General features: G+C 34.2%; 1 protein-coding gene across 1 annotated transcript in view; it reads left to right on the top strand.

Moving 5' to 3' along the window:
- Positions 1-20,793, top strand: part of LRP1B (LDL receptor related protein 1B) — a gene marked incomplete at its 5' end in the record, with an annotated part of 1,526,008 nt that overhangs the window by 1,263,426 nt on the left and 241,789 nt on the right. Inside the window, 5 exon segments of the mRNA XM_057550915.1 lie at positions 2,977-3,099; positions 7,182-7,322; positions 8,445-8,632; positions 14,717-14,900; positions 19,304-19,389. Of these exon segments, the coding sequence (XP_057406898.1) occupies positions 2,977-3,099; positions 7,182-7,322; positions 8,445-8,632; positions 14,717-14,900; positions 19,304-19,389 (722 nt within the window).

Raw genomic sequence — 20,793 nt, 5'->3', positions numbered from 1 at the left:
AACCACTGTTCAGAGTGTTTCCAACATGAACAGAGGGATTACCCATTTTAAAACTGGTTTTGATGCACGAAGATTTTTCACTTCATTTCTGAGATAATTTAACTACGCTGTGTACGTGTGTGTGGTGGGTTTTTTACTTCCTTTTTAGCATCTTCCCCCACCCTCCCACCCCACACTCCCCTTGAAGGCTTTTAGATTGCCTATTACAGATACTCTGTAAATGGCTGCTGTGATCCTAAATAACTACTGATCAGAAGGTCAGTAAACACCTATTAGTCCTACAGATAGGATATTAGCCCTTAGGTCAGGTAATAATCGTATGTTTATAGCTGAATGAAGCTGGGGAATCAGAGGAACACCTTTGGAGGCCAGACAATTTACTAAGTTTCTAACCCTAGGTCACCTCAGGAAATTTTCAGGGGATTACTTAATAGTAAAAATTTAGATAAATTCCTTTGCATGATCAGGAGAGTGAAGGGACTGAGTATTTGAATGCTGATCCCAAGGTCACATAGGGGATCTGTTGAGCAATTTATTAGGAACAGTGCTGTGAAATCTGCTTATTAAAGTGAAATCTACCAGTCATCTCTCTGATGACCTGTCTTCAGGTCTTTAAAACTGTAATTGAAGCCATAATGTAATAGTGTGTGTATGTGGGTGTGTGTATATGGTGGATATTTAAAGCAGAGAAGGAAAAAGAAGACTTTGAGTCAGGCTTGTGTGCACAGAGCTCATGCTATTGTAGCATAAATCACTTTGATCTTGAAACTGATATGTGTGCCTGTAAAGGTCAGTGGGGCCACTGAGGGCTACATAATAAAGGATTATGTATCAATTCAGGGATCCAGATGGTCCCTGTATACTGTTGCTATTGTAGCAAGTTAATGCTCCAGGACACATATTAACACTTTTGGACCACATGGGTGCTATTAAGTAAATTATGTTAAAATACAACAAATTGTACTGAAGGGACCTGAAAGCATTAATTCCAAATAAGCCTCTGTTGCTTAGTATCTTAAAGAATAATTCATGCATTAGAATTGGCATAATTCACTTGGGTTATATAAGCTGTCACACAGTTAAAAGTTAGAGTAGTGATTAGTAACTGAGTTTTACTTTGATTATAATGGGCAGTTTTGAATGCTGCTCCTATGTGGCTTCTGTATCATTTTTGAAAATAAATTTGTTGAAAATTAGTTACACTTGATTAAATTTAAGTAATTCTTTTTGTTTCACCTGCTCATGTCTCTTTTTAGTCATTACTGAGTTTTGAAAGCAGAGATTTCCTTTTTTCATGTAGTGTGGGGCAGTTTGGGGATCGGGAGCTGATAAGCATGTAAAAGAATAATTATAATAACTTAAGTGTCAGAATGATACATAGAAAAGATACTAGGTCATCACAAATAAATATTGTGTAAAAAACCTTAGAAGTCTCATGGAAGGATTTCAAAGAAAAGTAATAACGTTATCTCAGTTGTGAAGGAAAAAGAGAAGAAAGAGAAGTGTTCTAGGTAGAGGAAAGTGCCTATTAAGACATGAAGGGGAGAGATTGGAAGGCATGTAAATTTTTTCAGGTGCCCGTTATACATCAGTTATTTTGGTAGGTGCTTTTATTTACATTATTGAATTTCCACAGTATCTCAGTGAAGTGCTTTTGGGGATCTGCCAAAGATAATTGTTGTATAGATAGGAATTGAAACAGCAACTAGGAATGTACTGAGTACCTAAAATGAGCCGATCTGCTTCATGTACCTTATCTAGTTCTTGCAGAAAATTTATCAGATAGATTTTATTATACTCGTTAAACAGATAAATAAACAGATGCACCAAGAAAGTAAATAGCTTTCTTAGGATAAAACTATAAGTTGAAGAGCAACGTTTTGCAAAGCCTCCCCCTTTCCAGTGTACTATAATAACATGTAGAGGATTCTTTTTTTTTTTTCACTTAAAAAAAATTAAGATATAATTGACCTACAATATTGTGTTAGTTTTAGGTGTGCAGCATAATGATTTGATATGCTTATATCTTATTACAAAATGGTTACCACAACAAGCTTAGTTAACATCCATCATATAGCAGATTCTTAACATTTGAAATATCCCAAACCTTGAGTCATATCATAGCATTTACCCTTTCCATGTAAGAAAAGTAATTAAAATATTTAAATGATCAAACTTCTGTGATGCTATACATATACTATTAAAGCTTATTTCCTCTGTACAAGTCAGCTGAAGTTTTACTGCACATTTTAATCAACCATTTTTCCTGTTGGTTAAGGCCCGTGCTAGAGAATACTTTCATGGATCAGTATTCCAAAAGGATTGATGTTCCATTTTATGGATTGATGTCCCTCATTCAGTGTGGTACTTATGGTTGGGCTCATCTCACCATAGATCTTAACTTAACCTATTTCAACACCCCACTCTTGAAGTCACCCCAAAGTTTTATTTTCCTCTTGAAAACAGTAACTTTCTTAGCCCTTTTGATTTTCTTTTCACTTCCATCATGAGCATTAGCACTTGGTGGTCTTTTCAGGTCCATTTTTCACAAAAAAGCAGGTTTTTATCACTTTACTACAAGCGTTAAGGAGAGAAAAAAACCCAGCCACATTATTATAGTTGAGTGATTTTTTATCACATATGAACCTTTGAATTCATCCTTCAGCAAACTTACAAATTGCTAAATGGCCTGAAATTTCAAGGTCACTCTAGAATTGTTGAACATATTAGCACTAAAACTTTGAATTATATATATTTATATTCATATATTCAAATACTACTTATAATGAAATACATATATTAATATATATTATTAATTTATCTGATATATTGAATGTTTAGCTAAGTTTCCTTTTTTAAATAACCATGAATTATTGAGTATATTAAGTATAATAACATACATTTCCCAAACTCATAACGTAGGGGAAGATAAAATAGGTGCTCATCTAACTTAATTTCTTGTGATGTCTTTCTTAGCTCCCAATAACACATGTGATGAAAATGCTTTCATGTGCCATAATAAAGTATGCATTCCCAAGCAATTCGTTTGTGACCATGATGATGACTGTGGAGATGGCTCTGATGAGTCACTGCAGTGTGGTAAGTATATATAAACTTTTCATGGAGAAGATTCTCAGGCTGAGTAACAGTCTTTTTTTTTTTTTTTTTTTTTTTAATTTATTTATTTATTATTTATTTTTGGCTGTGTTGGGTCTTCGTTTCTGTGCGAGGGCTTTCTCTAGTTGCGGCAAGTGGGGGCCACTCTTCATCGCGGGGCGCGGGCCTCTCACCATCGCGGCCTCTCTTGTTGCGGAGCACAGGCTCCAGACGCGCAGGCTCAGTAGTTGTGGCTCACGGGCCCAGTTGCTCCGCGGCATGTGGGATCTTCCCAGACCAGGGCTCGAACCCGTGTCCCCTGCATTGGCAGGCAGATTCTCAACCACTGCGCCACCAGGGAAGCCCTGAGTAACAGTCTTTTAAGATGACTCCAGGAATATATAAATAAATAACAAAAACAAAGAAATACATTTCTTAATCTCACTAAGAACATGTAAATTCAGTAATATAGACACACCACATATAACCTCTTTGAACTCTACCATAATTACACACTTATTTGAAAATTATGCCTACTTGTTGTAGTGTATTCTTAACAAGAACCACACTGGAAAATGTTGATAAAAATGTCTTTGGTTTTACGTACTTTGAAATACCTTTTATTTTAAAGACAATATATAGCTGGTTAGTTCAATCTTACAGCGAAATCAAATATTTGAGTGAGGAAAAAAGAATACAGTTCACAACTATCAGAGAATCTAGATACTTAACATTTTTCTTTTGCTTTATCTTTTTATACATGTATTTACTTGTTAAAATTTAATGTTATTATTATGAAATTTATCTTGTCACATATATATTTATCTAACCATCATATCTATATAATGTATATATGAACACATATATAACTTTTGTGATAAAAATTAGTATATTAAAAATTCCCAGTTGATATTGAAATATTATGTGAACGTAGTATTTTTGTAAAATATTTAAATGTATACATGAATAAATATAAAATGAAAAGCTGTGAAATCCACATATACCTATGAAAGGTAGTAGATTTAGCTTCCCTTTGTCCTCCCTATGCAGCGTCTTTGATATAAATCTCTTTGAGATCAATGGGTATCTGTTCTTACATTAATTCGCCATTAAGTCATGGATTCAATGTGATATTTTAAAAGCTACATCATAACTCAAGATGTAAATCTGAAGTAGAGTTATATCTGATTGAGTATATTTCCTCTGCTAGACACTATATTTGGTTGATATGGAGATGAGTGAGACAGAGATCCCACTAGAAAAAATTACAGATGAATAGGAAAATCAGACATACAATATAGAACAATAACATAATTGTCATATGGGAATAAAAATCGCAATACACAAAATCAGAGCTGAGAAAATAATTTTTGAGGCACTAAAGAACAGAAGCAGGGAATGTTAGAGGAAATCATATTTAGATGCTAGAGAGCATGACATAGTGGTTAAGAGCCTGGACCTTAGAACCGGATGGCCTGGGTCCAAATCCTGGCTCTGCCAATTACTAGCTGTGTGACCTTGGAAAAGTTACTTCACCTGCCTGTACCTCAATTTCCTCATCTGTAAAAGACACATAATAACATTGCTTAGCTCTTAGAGTTGTTAAGAGAATTAAATAAATTAATATTTGTAAAGTGCTTAGAACAGTTCCAGACACAGTAAATTCTATATATGTTTACAAAAACTACAAATCAACATGGTTGAGGAATAGCAATTAGTCTTTTGTGAGGTAAGTTGAAGTTAGAAAGTTAAGTTGAAGCTAGATTCTAAAAAGTCTCAGGTACAATGTTAAAGAATTTGTATTTAATTATTTTGCCTCTCAGTGGCCAGCACACATTTCGAAACAGGGGAATGTCTCAGTCAAATTTATATTTTAGAACCATCTTTTTCAGCAGAGTGGATGAAATATTGCCATGAGGGAGAGGTGCCATAAAGAGAAAATAAACTAGTTAGGAGGTTATTGCAGTAGTTACGATAATTAACACTGCGGTTTTGAACTAGGGCAGAACTGATGGAATGGAAAGTGCAGAATTAGGTCAGAATGCATTTACAGTTAGAGATGGAGGATAAAGTAGAATCTCTAGCTTGGATGACTTGGAGGATGGTGTTGCTGTTAATGAGCTTTAGAATGAGGTTAAAGGGCCGTTTCGCTGGTGTGGGAGAGGAGATGTAACAAATAATTAATTTTGGACATTTTGAATATGAAGTGTTAATCAGACAATCACAGGAAGCTGTATAGTGAGTGTTTGAAAATTTAGTTCTAGAGTATGATCAGGACAAATAATATTAACCTGGTGGCCATCAGCATAAGGGTGATACTCAAAATATGACAAAGAGGGCTTCCCTGGTGGCGCAGTGGTTGAGAGTCTGCCTGCCAATGCAGGGGACACGGGTTCGAGCCCTGGTCCGGGAAGATACCACATGCCGTGGAGCAACTGGGCCTGTGAGCCACAACTACTGAGCCTGCGCGTCTGGAGCCTGTGCTCAGCAACAAGAGAGGCCGCGATAGTGAGAGGCCCGCGCACCGCGATGAAGAGTAGCCCCCACTCACCGCAACTAGAGAAAGCCCTCGCACAGAAACGAAGACCCAACACAGCCAAAAATAAATAAATAAATTAATTAATTAAAAAAAATATATATGACAAAGAATGATAATACCCAACACTGTAGAAAGGAAAAGGGGAAAACCATATACTGAAGGCTGAAATAAGGGCTTCCCCTGTAACATTTTAGAGTAGAACAGAAGAAAACTTTATACAGAAAGAGGGTGAAAAGGGAATAGCAAAAGCAAAGTTAGAAAGAAGGCTGGGAGAGTGGATTATGAATATTAAGTCAGGAAACTATTTCCAAGGTAGTATGGGCAACAGCATCAAGCACTGGAGGACAGTGAAGCAGGTAGGAGCCAGAGACACCTATGAATTTACCAACTGTCACTTGATATTTATTAGCTCTGAGAGGGATTTCAGCAGGTAGATGTTGCAGAAGTGAGACTGTAATGAATGAAAGTAAGTGAAAGCAAAGAGGTAAGTAAGTGAAAGGAAGATTGAGTAGGGACTTGACTGAGCAGGGAAGAAGGAACATGTCTTGTTAAGAGTTATGTGGATGGATTTTTATTGTTATTGGACTGGGAGAGACTTGAACATATGTATTGAGTGAAGAGGAGGAACTAGTGAAGAATGAGAGCGTGGGAAGGAATACTAGGGAAACGGGATATTTTAGAACTATCTAGTTTTGCCATGCAATATGATAAACATCTCAAATAACCATTGTTGAATCTTTTTTTCTGCTGAAATTTTATTTTTAAACCATAAAAATCTTACATTCTCTCTTCAAAAGTAAAATGTTTGCCTACATTTACCAGAAAGTTTATAATAGAAATGACATTTTTTATTGTTAACAAACTCAGGAAAAAATCCAATCTAAAACTTCATAATATTCAAAATCAAATGGGTTTTACTTACAAACTGGCTTAGATATGAACATTAACAACTGATTGATTGATACTGTGTTTTGAACAAAGCCTTTTAATGCCTCTAAGAATCAATATGTAGGATAATTATAATAGTTTTGTGCTTATTGTTCTATAAATTGGATTTTAATTTTCTCATTTTAACAATTTCTTTACACTTTTAATGCTGCTTCCCAAACATAAACATGACATTATAGTTTCTGAAAATTATTATTATAACCCAGAATCAGTTCATCCATATGTTCTAGTACTATACCTAACCAAGCTTAGTCTTGAAAATAATTTTGAGTAGCTTTCATTTTGTTTTCCATTCTAAAGGAAATCTTTAGGATATAGATAATAAGTAAACAGAGGTTGTATACTTGTGTTGCATTCTTGTTTCCTTACTTAGAAACAAAATAAGAGTGCCTTGTTTCCAACTTTGTTTTCTGGACTTTAATCCTACTTCCAACCACAAATATCTCTTGCAGTTATTGTAACTGCCTAGAAGGAAATGAGAAACGTTTCCCATAAGAGGCCTGGGTAACTCACATGGTTAATTAAGTTTAGTGTACATTATGAAATAAAGTTTTAATGAATATTTGTTATATGAATTGGAATGTTTCTTTGTCTCCAGGATACCGACAGTGCAATGCAGAAGAATTTAGTTGTGCTGATGGACGATGTCTTTTAAATACTCAATGGCAGTGTGATGGAGACTTTGACTGCCCAGACCATTCTGATGAAGCACCTATAAACCCAAAGTGTAAAAGTGCAGGTACAGAAAATATATAATACTATGTTTATTCCAAAATTTGTTTTTTTAAGACAATACTGTGACTCTATTTTTTAGTCTCATATAATATTCAATGAGAGGAGATGCAAATAATTAAGCATGTGATGCTTCTATTGATACCATGCAGGATCCTAGTAATCAACTTTGTTTTGGAGCTAGTTATAGAAATGTAAGTCTGTGCCCCAAATATGAAGATTTGTGGCAATGAACCAGATGAATCCATCATCCTGCTCCTTTAAAGAAGTCATTTTTTCTTAATGTATTATTTTATGTGAAGATAATTTTCCTGTATGGACCTATTTGAAAATTTAATCATAAAAGAAATTGAGATTTACTGAAATAGAATCAATATTATTCAAACTTAGGCAAAATGAAATAAATTGCCTATCATTTGAACAGAAATATATATATAGCCAAACTTGGTCTATTTTACACTTTACTATTCCAAAGATTGAATACATAGTTATACATTTTAGAATAAACCCGATAACTTTTTTTTCTCATGTAGTTTACATGTTAATAGGCATTCTTTTATCATGTATGGTAATGAGTAATGTTTAAATCATCAGATTGTGAGTAGCTGCAAAACTTGAACTCCTTTCTATAGCTATATTTGTGACAACTATGATTCACTGCAAGTGTCTTTTTTATGCCTGGACTTAAAAATATCAATGTTATATTTCCAGGAAGAAAAAGAATTTACGAATATCTAGCTATTCCAGATTCTTAATTTTTAGTGACACATAATTTCTCGGAGACTTATGGCTTGAGGGAAATGTCAAGCTATCATTACACTTTTGAACTCATTCTTCACAGTATAGATGAAGACAGAAATACTCCATTAATTTTAATATAGGTGCTTATTTTGATTGTTAATTTTCAATGTAAAGCTAGATTTGCAGTGTGTTGAACATGAAAGTACAGTTTGCCCTTGATTTTCTTCATGTATAAAATATTACACTGAATATAAAGCATTTTATATGTACATATATTTACTATAATTTTTGACAGACAAGTCATCATATTTGTGAATGTATTCAACAATTGTAGTATAAAACAATGGCATGCTCTTTATGTTCCATTTGTTTTATTTTCTTTTTCCAGAACAGTCATGCAACAGTTCATTTTTTATGTGCAAAAATGGCAGGTGCATTCCCAGTGGAGGTCTTTGTGACAATAAGGATGACTGTGGCGATGGATCAGATGAGAGAAACTGCCATGTAAATGAATGCTTGAGTAGGAAAGTCAGTGGATGTTCTCAAGATTGTCAGGACCTTCCAGCCAGTTATAAGGTAGGCACGCATCAAAGACAGAAAATCATGTGACAGGTTAGAATTTGAGGCAATAAAAATGATTTCATCCAATATAGCTGTAAAACTTAAAGTCATTATAATATCGTTAGTTAAAACTATTTAAATGGAGAGTTGTTGTATATGCAAACCATAATAATACTGTGGTATATAAATTGTGAGAATATACTCATGGAGACAAAAAAATCAAAATGTTTTCTAATAAATGCCGATCATAAAGAAAAAAGTAAGCAAAGGACGACCAGTGTTTGAGGAAGGTACTGCTGTTAATAGCTGCATAAATGTTTATGCAACTCTCTTAAATTCCCGTTGCTTCCTTCGTTTTCCCTCTCATACATCCTTGAAGTGGAATGGGCTAATCATTTATATACCACAACACTGGAGAATACAATATTTTCTCAAATAAACAGGAAGAAAAAAAACAGAGCACATGAATTATTAGGACTGAGTGCAGGTACACTAAAAGTAAATCATGCCTAACATTCCAGTTGCTTTTTGTTGGTCCCATTTTCCTGAAGAATGTGATTCACTGACAAAATTGATTGACAGAAATAGCTTTTGAAAACATCTCTGTTTCAATATGTTGGAACGGAGGATGCATATAAAAAAACATATTGAAGTGGTGCATTAGGTTAAAATCAATTATGTAAATGTGGGAAAACCTCAGTAAAAGCAATTCACCTGGAAATTAGTGTTTTTAACTGTACAATAGCTCTGTATGAATCAGCAAAAGGACTTGGCTTATACGAACCACAGAGGCAGTCTAATCCAGTTTGGAGTAGTACAGAGTTCAGATTTTCTTCTACTGAGTTCTGCGCTGATCAGAACATACCTGGGGTACTGTGCATATTTATGGACTTGACACTTTAAGAGGAACCTTGACAAACTGTACTGTATCCCCATTTTACAGCCAGTGGCATAAGGGGTCTGGAAAACACACCTTTGGAAGAAGTTTTACCAAGAGCAAAATGGCTAGTAAGCTGTATTTAAATATATGAAGTACTGGAATAGGGAGCGTACCTTTCTGAGTGGTTTCAAAGGTTGGAATTAGGAGTTGGGAAGCAGATTCTGTATAAGAAAGACTTTTTGAACATTAGAATTCTCTACATTGGAATGAGTTGCCAAATTTCTCACGTCTAAAAGTATTTCAGTTGGGACTAAGTGACTTTCTTTAAAAGATGCTAGAGGAAAAAAAAAGTGTGTATTACAAAGATGCTTCGGTTTTTCCTTGATAGCCTTGATATTCTATGACAAGTCAGTTCTATCTAATGGTAAATTCGCCAAACAGCCACTTTGCCATTTTTAATCTCTGAATTTCTGGTATTATGATTAACTTAACTACATTGGTCACTGTATATAGATATAACCTAACAAGTACAATAATCATTTTCCCCTGCGTAAAAATAGAGATAAAAAGTAAAATACCAAGAAAGTTATATTTATTTAAGAAGTTTTTAGACCCAATATTGTATTAAGAAGAATTTGTTAAACTTATAAGATTTAAAACACAAAAGCATGGACTCACAAATGCTGTATTATAGGTAGAAGAAAACAAGACAAATGAGCCAGGACAGCTCTTAATGTGATGAGTATATATGAGGTAATTAATTTTGGCAGTAAATGTTTTGAAACCCAATGAAGCAGAAAAAATTTTATTGGTCATTTATGTACAATGAATATGGAAATGTTTCCAAAAAAGTCAGGGAATGTGTTATAAAATTATTAGAGGTAATAGTTTAAATTTTGTCATGTTATAAATAATCTATTTTTATCATATAGAATGTATATCTATCTATCCATCTATCTGTCTAAAATTTAAATTTCAAAGTAGATTTATTTGTGTTTATCCTGTGTATATTTTTAATCTGTCATAATCTTCGTGGTAAAATCTAAAAATTACAGAATATGAAATAGTCACCTTTTGACATAACATTAAAAGTACGGTTTAGGGGCTTCCCTGGTGGCGCAGTGGTTGAGAATCTGCCTGCTAATGCAGGGGACACGGGTTCGAGCCCTGGTCTGGGAAGATCCCACATGCCGCGGAGCAGCTGGGCCCGTGAGCCACAGCTGCTGAGCCTGCGCGTCTGGAGCCTGTGCCCCGCAACGGGAGGGGCCGCGATAGTGAAAGGCCCGCGCACCGCGATGAAGAGCGGTCCCCGCACCACGATGAAGAGTGGCCCCCACTTGCCGCAACTAGAGAAAGCCCTCGCACGAACCGAAGACCCAGCACAGCCAAAAATAAATAAATAAATAAATAAATAAAATTTAAAAAAAAGTACGGTTTAATATTTTTTTTAATGCCTGCATGTAAGAAATACTGAGTGCCCAGAGATTCCATATTTGGAAAACTAGTTTTGGTAGAAGTAAGTCTCACCCAGAAAGCCATGATAAATCATACTATTTTAATTACTTTATAAGATTCCTCACAGAGAAATAATTGTTTATTGATACCTTTAAAATATAATTATTTTCTCTGACTTCTCTGAAGGAGTCATAGAATGAAATGAGAATTCTAGGTAAAAGAGACAAACTGTTTAATTATTCAAAAGGCAATGTATATGATACCTGACAAAATTGCAGTGGATAATGTTCCTTAATATACAAACATGTCAAAACTAATGAATAAAATAAAACATCTACTGGGGGAAGCAAGACCAGTTCAAAAATGAAAGGAGCTAGGACGAGAATCATAAATAAGAGATTTAAGCAAAGATTCAAAACAAATATTTTATATATTGTGTTGATATATATGTTATATTTATGTTATATATGTCATTTTAAAACATATATATAATATGTTATATTTCTGACAATTTATTTATAGGAGATTGAATAAAAAATCTTATGTACAACAAAATGCTTATCTATTTTGGGAAAAAAATGTTAGCTGATGGGTTTCTCTTTTTCAGAGAATGGGGAAAACTATCCAGTAAACTATTTCTCATTACATTATCAGCAGAACATGACAACTCCTCCTTCAAATTCTGCAATAAAATGAAAATTGCTTATAAAAGCAAAATTTAGACCTTCTGGACTATGAACAATTTGCTATAAAACAAATACAATTGATTTAACGATTCAAAAGGGAGTAATAACACTTAACTAAGCAAGAATCTTATTTGGATGGAAGGGTAACTTACCATGTAAAAATAAATGTACTATTGGGAGATAAATAAATTTTAATGTGTATAAGATAACCAATATTTTCAAATATCACTAAAAAAGCTGCAGAGAAATTTTTCTGAATGTAATAGGAAAACTTTGGATAGCTATATTTGTTTCTGGTAGCTGTATGTTTCTCTATAAAAATTAATATAAATCAAGACAATTTGAAATAGTTCTTAATTATGAGAAATATTAACATGACATTGAATATATATATCTCACTTTCATAAAAATTTTCTTTTTAAGTGAAAGTGAAACATTTTTAAACTTTTTTTTAAATTAAATATAGATGAATCTCTCATCTTTTATCTCTGACACAAATGATTATTATTATTTTTTCATTCAATTTATGAATGTTAGGTTAGTAGAATTTCCCATAAATGCCTTTTAATTATTTGGGAGCAAAAACTGTTTTTGTTAAAACAAGGTTAACAAGACTGGGAAGGAAATTATCTTTTTTAAAAATCTTCTCTTTTAATAAACACATTAAAAAAACTTACTGTACACCTTAAACATCCTAATTTCATTTGTTTATAGAAATGTTCATTGCATTTGGTAACTTTCACCTTCAAGAAATTAATTTTCCACAAATATGTTTTTATCCAAACTGACTATTTAATATAGTAGTTCTATAAGCCTGACGTTAGCCATTCAAAGTAATTTTCAGAAGCCGTATTAGGATTCGGACACTATTTATTTCTTTTCATAGTACTCTTTTTGAGAGGAATTTAATGCATTCTATAAAATGTCCTTTCACCTGTCCTGAAGTGCCCCTTGAATTCAACTCTACCCTGTGTCTGCCTATGTGTCTCTGGCTTCCACATGATCACATGATCTAATTTCCAGTTCTTTTCAGTGATATCTTTTTGTAGCCTTTCAGTTTCCTTTTTGAAAAATTTATTAATTTTTTTAAGTGTGGTAAAATATACAACATGAAATTTATCATTTTAACTATTTTTTTTTTTTTTTTTTTTTTTAATGAGGATCTTGAATCAGATGCGTATGTTTGATTGATTGATTGATTGATTGATTGATTTTGGCTGTGTTGGGTCTTCGTTTCTGTGCGAGGGCTTTCTCCAGTTGTGGCAAGCGGGGGCCACTCTTCATCGCGATGCGCGGGCCTCTCTCGTTGCGGAGCACAGGCTCCAGACGCGCAGGCTCAGCAGTTGTGGCTCACGGGCCCAGCCGCTCTGCGGCATGTGGGATCTTCCCAGGCCAGGGCTCGAACCCGTGTCCCCTGCATTAGCAGGCAGATTCTCAACCACTGCGCCACCAGGGAAGCCCTTAACTACTTTTAAGTATATATTTCAATGACATTTAGCATCTCTTTTTTTTTTTTTTTTTTTTTTTTTTGACATAGGATAAGCACCAATTCCCCTGACTTCCTCATCAGGTAGTAGGATGAGTCTTCTCAAAAAAAGTAATATTGTCACAGGCTCAAATATTATGAGGAGAATTTGGAAAATTAAGTTGTGGATTTTGCTTTGATATGCTGGCTTGCTAGTGGATTCTGGGGATTACAAAAAGTTATTTATAATCTTAGGATTATTATTGTATCTAATAATCTTAGGATTATTAGATAAATATTGGTATAAATTGTTAAAGATAAAAGTGCCAAGAGCTTAAAGAGATTCATTTCTTGTAAAAGGACTTAGAAAAGGATATTCATTTATCTTTTGAGCATTTTCAGGTGAAGTTGATGATCCTTCTCCTCCACATAATGAACACCATTTTTTGTACTTAAAAATATTCTACCCCTCAATTAATTGTTTGCTGATTATTTAATAATAAGCACATATCTCTCTCTAATATTTTCCCAATAGATACAAAGGCTCAAATGTTTACTACGAATAATTCTTGAATACTAGTTTTTCTTGACAACTTAGAGTTCCTACTTAATTCACTATCCTATTCAGTACTCACAAGCTCTTTTATTCAAAGGCCACTAAATAGTCTTGGTGAAGGTTAACATGTTCACAATCATCTGGCCAATTATAAGTTCATGTTGTATAATTATAATTCTATATGCTACTTGGCAGGGACTGAATATAAAACTGAAAGACCAATCACCGCCCCTTTTTATTTTCAGGAATGCAAAGACGTATATGGTATGACATTGTGCTGAGAACTGATATGCCAGTTAGTAAATATCACATAATCATTAGAGAGTCATATAGAACATGATAGAGATGCTGAAAAAAAAACCGATTTGATGATGCACATTGATTTAATTATGAAGGGGAAACTATGTTAATTTTATTATTTCTCCAGACATCAACATATTTGGTTAAGGACTCAGACCCTGCCAATAAATATTAATTGAGCCTTATTATTCGTTAAACATTACAGAGAGAATCAGCTCTCCTACTGGCTTTATCTACACAATTTCACCTTTGTGCCTCTGGGTTTCTCATGGGTTAACTAATAATTGTGCATATATCATAGATTTCTGTTAAGACTCTAATGAAATAACATACGTGACAATATTAGTAGTCCTCAGAGCTCCACTTAAGCGTTAATCATAATCCTTATGATTATTAAAGTCTTGTAAAACCACAATATAACGCAATAGAAAAAAAACAAAACAGAAGAAGCTGATGGTTTAGTTTTGTTTTCCTTGCCATTCTCTAGCCAACATGGTTTGCTGATTGATGTCAGTTAACTTTTGTAATCTTGTCAACCTCAGATGATCAAATGATGATATTTGAGAGAATCCTTTTTTAATTTAAACTGTATGTAATATATGTAATTCTTGTTAAAGTTTAATTTCTGGGGGACAGAAGGACTTGGCATTATCTATTATTAAATGATTTTCTTGCTTGAATCACGCTAAATGGATATCCAATAGCAAGAGACAGTGACAATGATATGAATTGATTATGCTTGTTTTTCATTCTCCAGTGCAAATGCTGGCCTGGATTTCAACTGAAGGATGATGGTAAAACATGTGTAGACATTGATGAATGCTCTTTGGGCTTTCCGTGTAGCCAGCAATGCATCAATACATATGGGACCTACAGGTGCCTCTGTACAGATGGATATGAAATACAACCTGATAACCCAAGTGGCTGCAAATCACTCTCAGGTATCGAATTGAACTTGTCCACTGAGCCAGCCTCAGTTACACGTATGGATCTGATTTTGTAGCTATTCTTGTTGAATTCATTCCTCCTTGCTGTTTCTAAGAAATCAAAATTCTCCTCTACTTACCTTGATATGGAAATTTGTCACTCTGATATTGCACGTTGTCCACACACTGCTCTGTTTTTAATACCATTACAGTGGGGTCTTGTGAATTATTAAATGTTTTCTAGATTTTGAGAACAAGTAAAAAGAACTCTCTCTAGCACTGCTTCCTGTATCACAGGTTCTTGGGAGCAGGTTTGGCCAAGGCTATTAAAGAGCCTGTTGTGACAGCGTCCTAATATTTTTTTTCCTTCTCCCCTACACCACACACACACTCATACATGTGTGCCAAGGAGAACAACGGGTCAGTAATAATAATAGTACTAATGATGACAACAATAACAATAAATCAGGAATATAAGACTATTTGAATTCTTCCAGTGATTGAACAAGTATTATTAAACTTCTGTTTATTTCAAGCAGTGTGTTTGATTTGTGAATTAGAAAATTCAATAAAATATTAAAACAAATTATGATTCATCAGGGGAGAAAATCAAGCTTATTAAAATGATACAAAGCAATGTATAATAATAACTTAAAATGGGCAGAAAATGGTGCATAATATGTCTCTATTCCTCTTACTGTGATATTGAGTATAATCAATTAAATAGCATTGCCAGTTTCTCATATACATTTATGTTGATAACAACATTTAAAAAACTAGATGTTTTCTCATCTACTTTCATAAAATAAATAAAAGGGATAGGAATTAAAAAGTTCGTTTTTTAACTGGTTAAAATTGTGCACATTATGGAGAAAAATAACTCTTTTCAATTTTTCATTCAACTCACTTATTCTTGGAATGGTCACCTCTGAATAAATTTGTGTATTATTTGGAGCCCATTGTTTTATTTGCCGGCCTACTTTTTTTTTTTTTTTTTTTTTGCCAGCTCACTGCTTACTACATCATTCATTTAGTGACATGGGATAAGAAGAAAAGATAAAATCTAAAAACCAGTCAGTGTTTCCATTACTTTAAACTTTTCACAAAGGATTAGGAAAAGGAGGTGAATGCTAATCATTTTAGTTTGGGTCTTGTTACATCATGTATCCATGCTATAGTGGTTTTCCATTAAAAGTAATAAGTAGAAACTAATAACAATTTTAATATAAATATGAGTGTCCCTGAATAATAAATCTTTTGCTGAAGAGAGGCTAGATATTTTCCCCAAAACTTATTGACATATAATTAACCTATAACATTGTGTAACATTAAGGTAATACAATGCATTCACTTGATATACTTGTATACAGTAATATGATTACCATGGTAGTAGTAGCTAACATCTCCATCACTTCACATAATTACCACTTCTTTTTTGTGGTTAGAACATTTAAGATCTACTCTCTTAGCAACTTTCAAGTGTGTAGTACAGTGTAGTCATCTATAATCACAATGTAGTGCATCAGACCCCCGGAACTTATTCATCTTCCAACTGAAAGTTTATACTCTTTAACCAACATCTCCCCATGTTCCCCACCGTGCAGACCTTGGTAACTACTATTCTACTCTGTTTCTATGAGTTTGGCTTTTTTAGATTCCACATATAAGTGATATCATAGAGTATTTGTCTTTCTCTGTTTGACTTGTTTCACTTAGCATAATTCTTCAAGCACCATCCATGTTGTCTCAAATGGCAGGATTTTATTCTTTCTCATGGCTATACAGATCCTATTCATCTGTTGATGGACACTTAGGTTGTTTCCATGTCTCGGCTATTGTGAATAATGCTACAATAAATTTGGGAGTACAGATATAACTTTGATACACTATTTTCACATCCTTTGGATATATACCCAGGAGTGAGATTGCTGGATGGCAGTTCTATTATTAATTTTTTGAGCAACCTCCATTCTGTTTTCTGTAGTGGTTGCACCAATTTACATTCCAACCAAAAGAGCACAAGGTTTGTCTTTTCTTCAGTCACTGCCAACATTTATCTCTTGTCATTTTGGTGACAGCCATTCTAACAGGTGTGAGGTGATATATCATTATGGTTTTGATTTGCATTTCCCTGATGTTCAGAGATGTTTAGCCCCTTTTCATGTGCCTATTGGCCATCTGTATGCTTTCTTTGGAAAAATGTCTGTTCAGTTCCTCTGCCCATTTTTTAATAGATTGTTTATTTTTTGTTATTGATTTTTATGAGTTATTTATATATTTTGGATATTAACCCCTTATCAGATATATTATTTGCAAGTATTTTCTCCCATTCCATAGGTTGCCTTTTCATTATGTTGATTGTTTTTTTTTTTTTCTAAATTTTCCTTAATAGTCAATTCTTTTTTTAAATTAATTTATTTAGTTTTGGCTGCGTTGGGTCTCCATTGCTGCGCACGGGCTTTCTCTGGTTGAGGCAAGCAGGGCTACTCTTCGTTGTGGTGTGTGGGCTTCTCATTGTGGTGGCTTCTCTTGTTGCGCAGCACTGGCTCTAGGCACGTGAGCTTCAGTAGTTGCAGCATGAGGGCTCAGTAGTTGTGGCTCGCGAGCTTAGTTGCTCCACAGAGTGTGGGATCTTCCTGGACCAGGGATCAAACCTGTGTCCCCTGCATTGGCGGGCGGATTCTTAACCACTGCACCACCAGGGAAGTCCCGATTGTTTCTTTCGCTTTGCAGAAGCTTTTTTGTTTGATGTAGTCCCCATTGATGATTTTTGCTTTTGTTGCTTGTGTTTTTGGTGTCATAGGCAAACAATCATTTCCAGGACCTGTGTAAAGGCGATTTTTCTCTATGTTTTCCTCTAGTTTCCTCTGCTGTTAAAATCTTATTTTTTATCGTTCCTTTTTTAATGTTTTTTATCGTTTTAACAGTTTCAAATTTCAGGTCTTACATTTAAGTTGTAAAGAACAGAACTGCCTAAGTATTGAGGTAGAACATGACTGATTAATTTAACATTTATGAATGTAGAACTATATTGATTGGATGGCAAAGCAACTTTAACTTGAGAGACAACTCTTTTGAGTAGGGTTCTGAGTCTCTATTTAACCTCAACAGGAAGACTGGAATGATTAGAGGTGCTGCCATCACTGGTAGAAGGTGATGTCCAGCATCTGTGACACACATTTCTAATCTCTGACACAGAGTATGCTAAAACAGAGTATAGTGCCCTATGTATTATACATATACTGTAAAACTAAAGGCTAAAAGGAAGAAAATAATAAGTTTGAACATAAATTAAACAGGGCAATAACTCTATAACAATAAATGATTTACAATAAAGTCCTCATTTAATCACGTAAAGTGGCTACCTTCTTCATTGTTTTTTTCTAATTTATGCTGACATTAAATTTGCTTACCAGGCATCTAAGTGTATGAATGCATCTTAGAAACAAAGATGTTTAAAAAGAGTTTGATCTTTACATACATGAAGCATGGTTAGATTATTTTTATTATCTTTCCTAGATTCTAGAACAAATAATATACTAAAGCATGTTGGACAAATAAGAAGGAAATAGACTCTTACTTAAGAGAAGCTTCCAGGCAGATGAAAAATGTGTATGTAGGCAGTGAAACTCTTGGTTTTCACTGAAGTTATTCTGAGAGTATAAGCTGGTTATTTGATTATCAAGAAAGAATTTTCTGGTTATAGGAATGTTTAGCTGTACTGTAGGCTTCTAAGATAGGTGCAGATTATCCTTCTCTGAAATTCATTTAAAAATAAGATTTTTATCCTTCCCTCCACCCCTTTCCCCCTGGTAACCATAGGTTTGTTTTCTACATCTGTGTGTCTATTTCTGTTTTGTAAATAAGTTCATTTGTACCATTTGAGAGATTGGGATTGACATGTACACACTACTATATGTAAAGTAGATAACTAATAAGAACCTACTGTATAGCACAGGGAACTCTGCTCAATACTCTGTAATGACCTATATGGGAAAAGAATCTAAAAAAAAAGTGGATATATGTATGTGTATAACTGATTCACTTTGCTGTATACCTCAAATTAACACAACATTGTAAATCAACTATATTCCAATAAAAAAAAAAGGAACGATAAAAAATAAGATTTTAACAGCAGGTATTTTCCACTAATTTCAAATAAATTAGATAATTTAACATTCAAGAAGACTGAGGGAAAGAGAGGGATTTGGAATTGTCTAGATTTTCTGTACTGCACAGGCATCTGCTTTCTTTTCATATTGTTATCGGTAGAAGAGCTCAGGACGAATTTTTTAACCATTAATCTACCAGAGGGCACTGCATTTGAACTTGCATTGCTGTAGTAACTAAACTGAGACTAAGCAGAGTTGAAAACCATAAATACTAAAGTCTAATATGTTTCTTGTCTTGGTATTTAGATGAAGAACCTTTTCTAATTCTTGCTGATCATCATGAGATAAGGAAAATTAGCACTGATGGCTCCAACTACACACTTTTAAAACAGGTATGACATTTCCATGATGATTTCATAGTATTTAATACGGTCACTCTAGATATGCATTAGAGCTGTAGCAATACCTCATAATTAGAACTTCTGAAGCATGTATTCATGGATCCATGCATGTATGCATATAAGATTGCCATAAACTTTGTTCTGTTTGAATTGTCCGGGTGATGCCTCCAATTTGTGACATCACACCATATCCAAGAAAGCAGACGATGCAAACCATAGCTAATGCAAGGAAAAAACTCTGTTAAGAACAGCTAGTCTAGGGAAGGTATAAAATCTCTTTTAAGGTAGTTGTGCATTACCCAGATTGTCCCCCCAGACCCACAACCCTTGGGATTTAAAAATAAACATCTTTTCCAGAACCTCAAGTTTCTGTTCTTAGAACTAAGGAATAATATGGGATTGATGATCCCTAGCCTTTAAAATTTGGAATTAGCTAGGGAGCAAAAGTACGATTATAATCCAGTCATGGGTAAAAGGTTATGAGGTGCGTATATTCAGCCTTATCCTTTTCATCCCTCAACCCACCTACTTCAAGAGAATCTGGGCTACTGATCCATTTTGACGCTTAAGTTCTGTTGTCAGAGTTTACTCATATATACTATCTGAGATGAAAGGAATGATTTCCCTTTATGACAGGATGGAAATGTGAATTGCTTCCCTCAACTTTTTTTTTCCCTCCCAGTCTGCAGTGAAAGTAGCATAAAATCAAATCATTAAAACTAGACTGATTATTACATTGACTAGAGAAATCACAGTTAGTTTTAGCATATCTTTGATCATCAGGAGAAGTAGCTTCTTTGGAAAGATGTGGCTTGTATCTGTCCTGCTGCAAATTTCTCTTTGCCCCAAACTGTGCAATAGTGACCTGAATATGTGATAGCACTCTCTAGAACAAGTGTGCCAAAAATAAAGCTATTTCTTGTTCTTGTAGTATGTTTATGCCAGCACTAGGCATTAGATGAAGAAGTCCATTCATGTGTTGATTTTTCAGCAACATAAAGAATACTTAACTAAAGATATTTTTCCACTTACTCCTGGGTACCTCCATTGCTATAGTTAGAGTTTCATTCATATTGCTTAAGAATTTAGTCTTACTTTAAGCACAGATATTCATTAGCAAGTGTGATGTTTACTGTTCCCCACAGAATTGGATTTTGCAGCTTCTCTCTAAGTCACAAATTGAAAATGAAAATTTCACATGAAAATCCAGATTTCTGGCTACTCATGAAAAAATAGGAAGGTGTAGCATTGCTGGGTTCACATCCCTGAATGGACACAATCCAAGCTGGGTAGCAGCTGCCACTGTGATTTATGCCCATGCTCTCAATTCACCAGCATCCTCAAACTTTCCGTGTGCTTACCACATGCATACTTGTCTTATTCAGGAATGTCTGT

Source organism: Balaenoptera acutorostrata, chromosome 8 (assembly GCF_949987535.1).
Source record: "Balaenoptera acutorostrata chromosome 8, mBalAcu1.1, whole genome shotgun sequence".
Taxonomy (NCBI): domain Eukaryota; kingdom Metazoa; phylum Chordata; class Mammalia; order Artiodactyla; family Balaenopteridae; genus Balaenoptera; species Balaenoptera acutorostrata.
The sequence above is the reverse complement of the archived record's forward strand: the minus strand, read 5'-3'. Positions and strand labels throughout refer to the sequence as shown.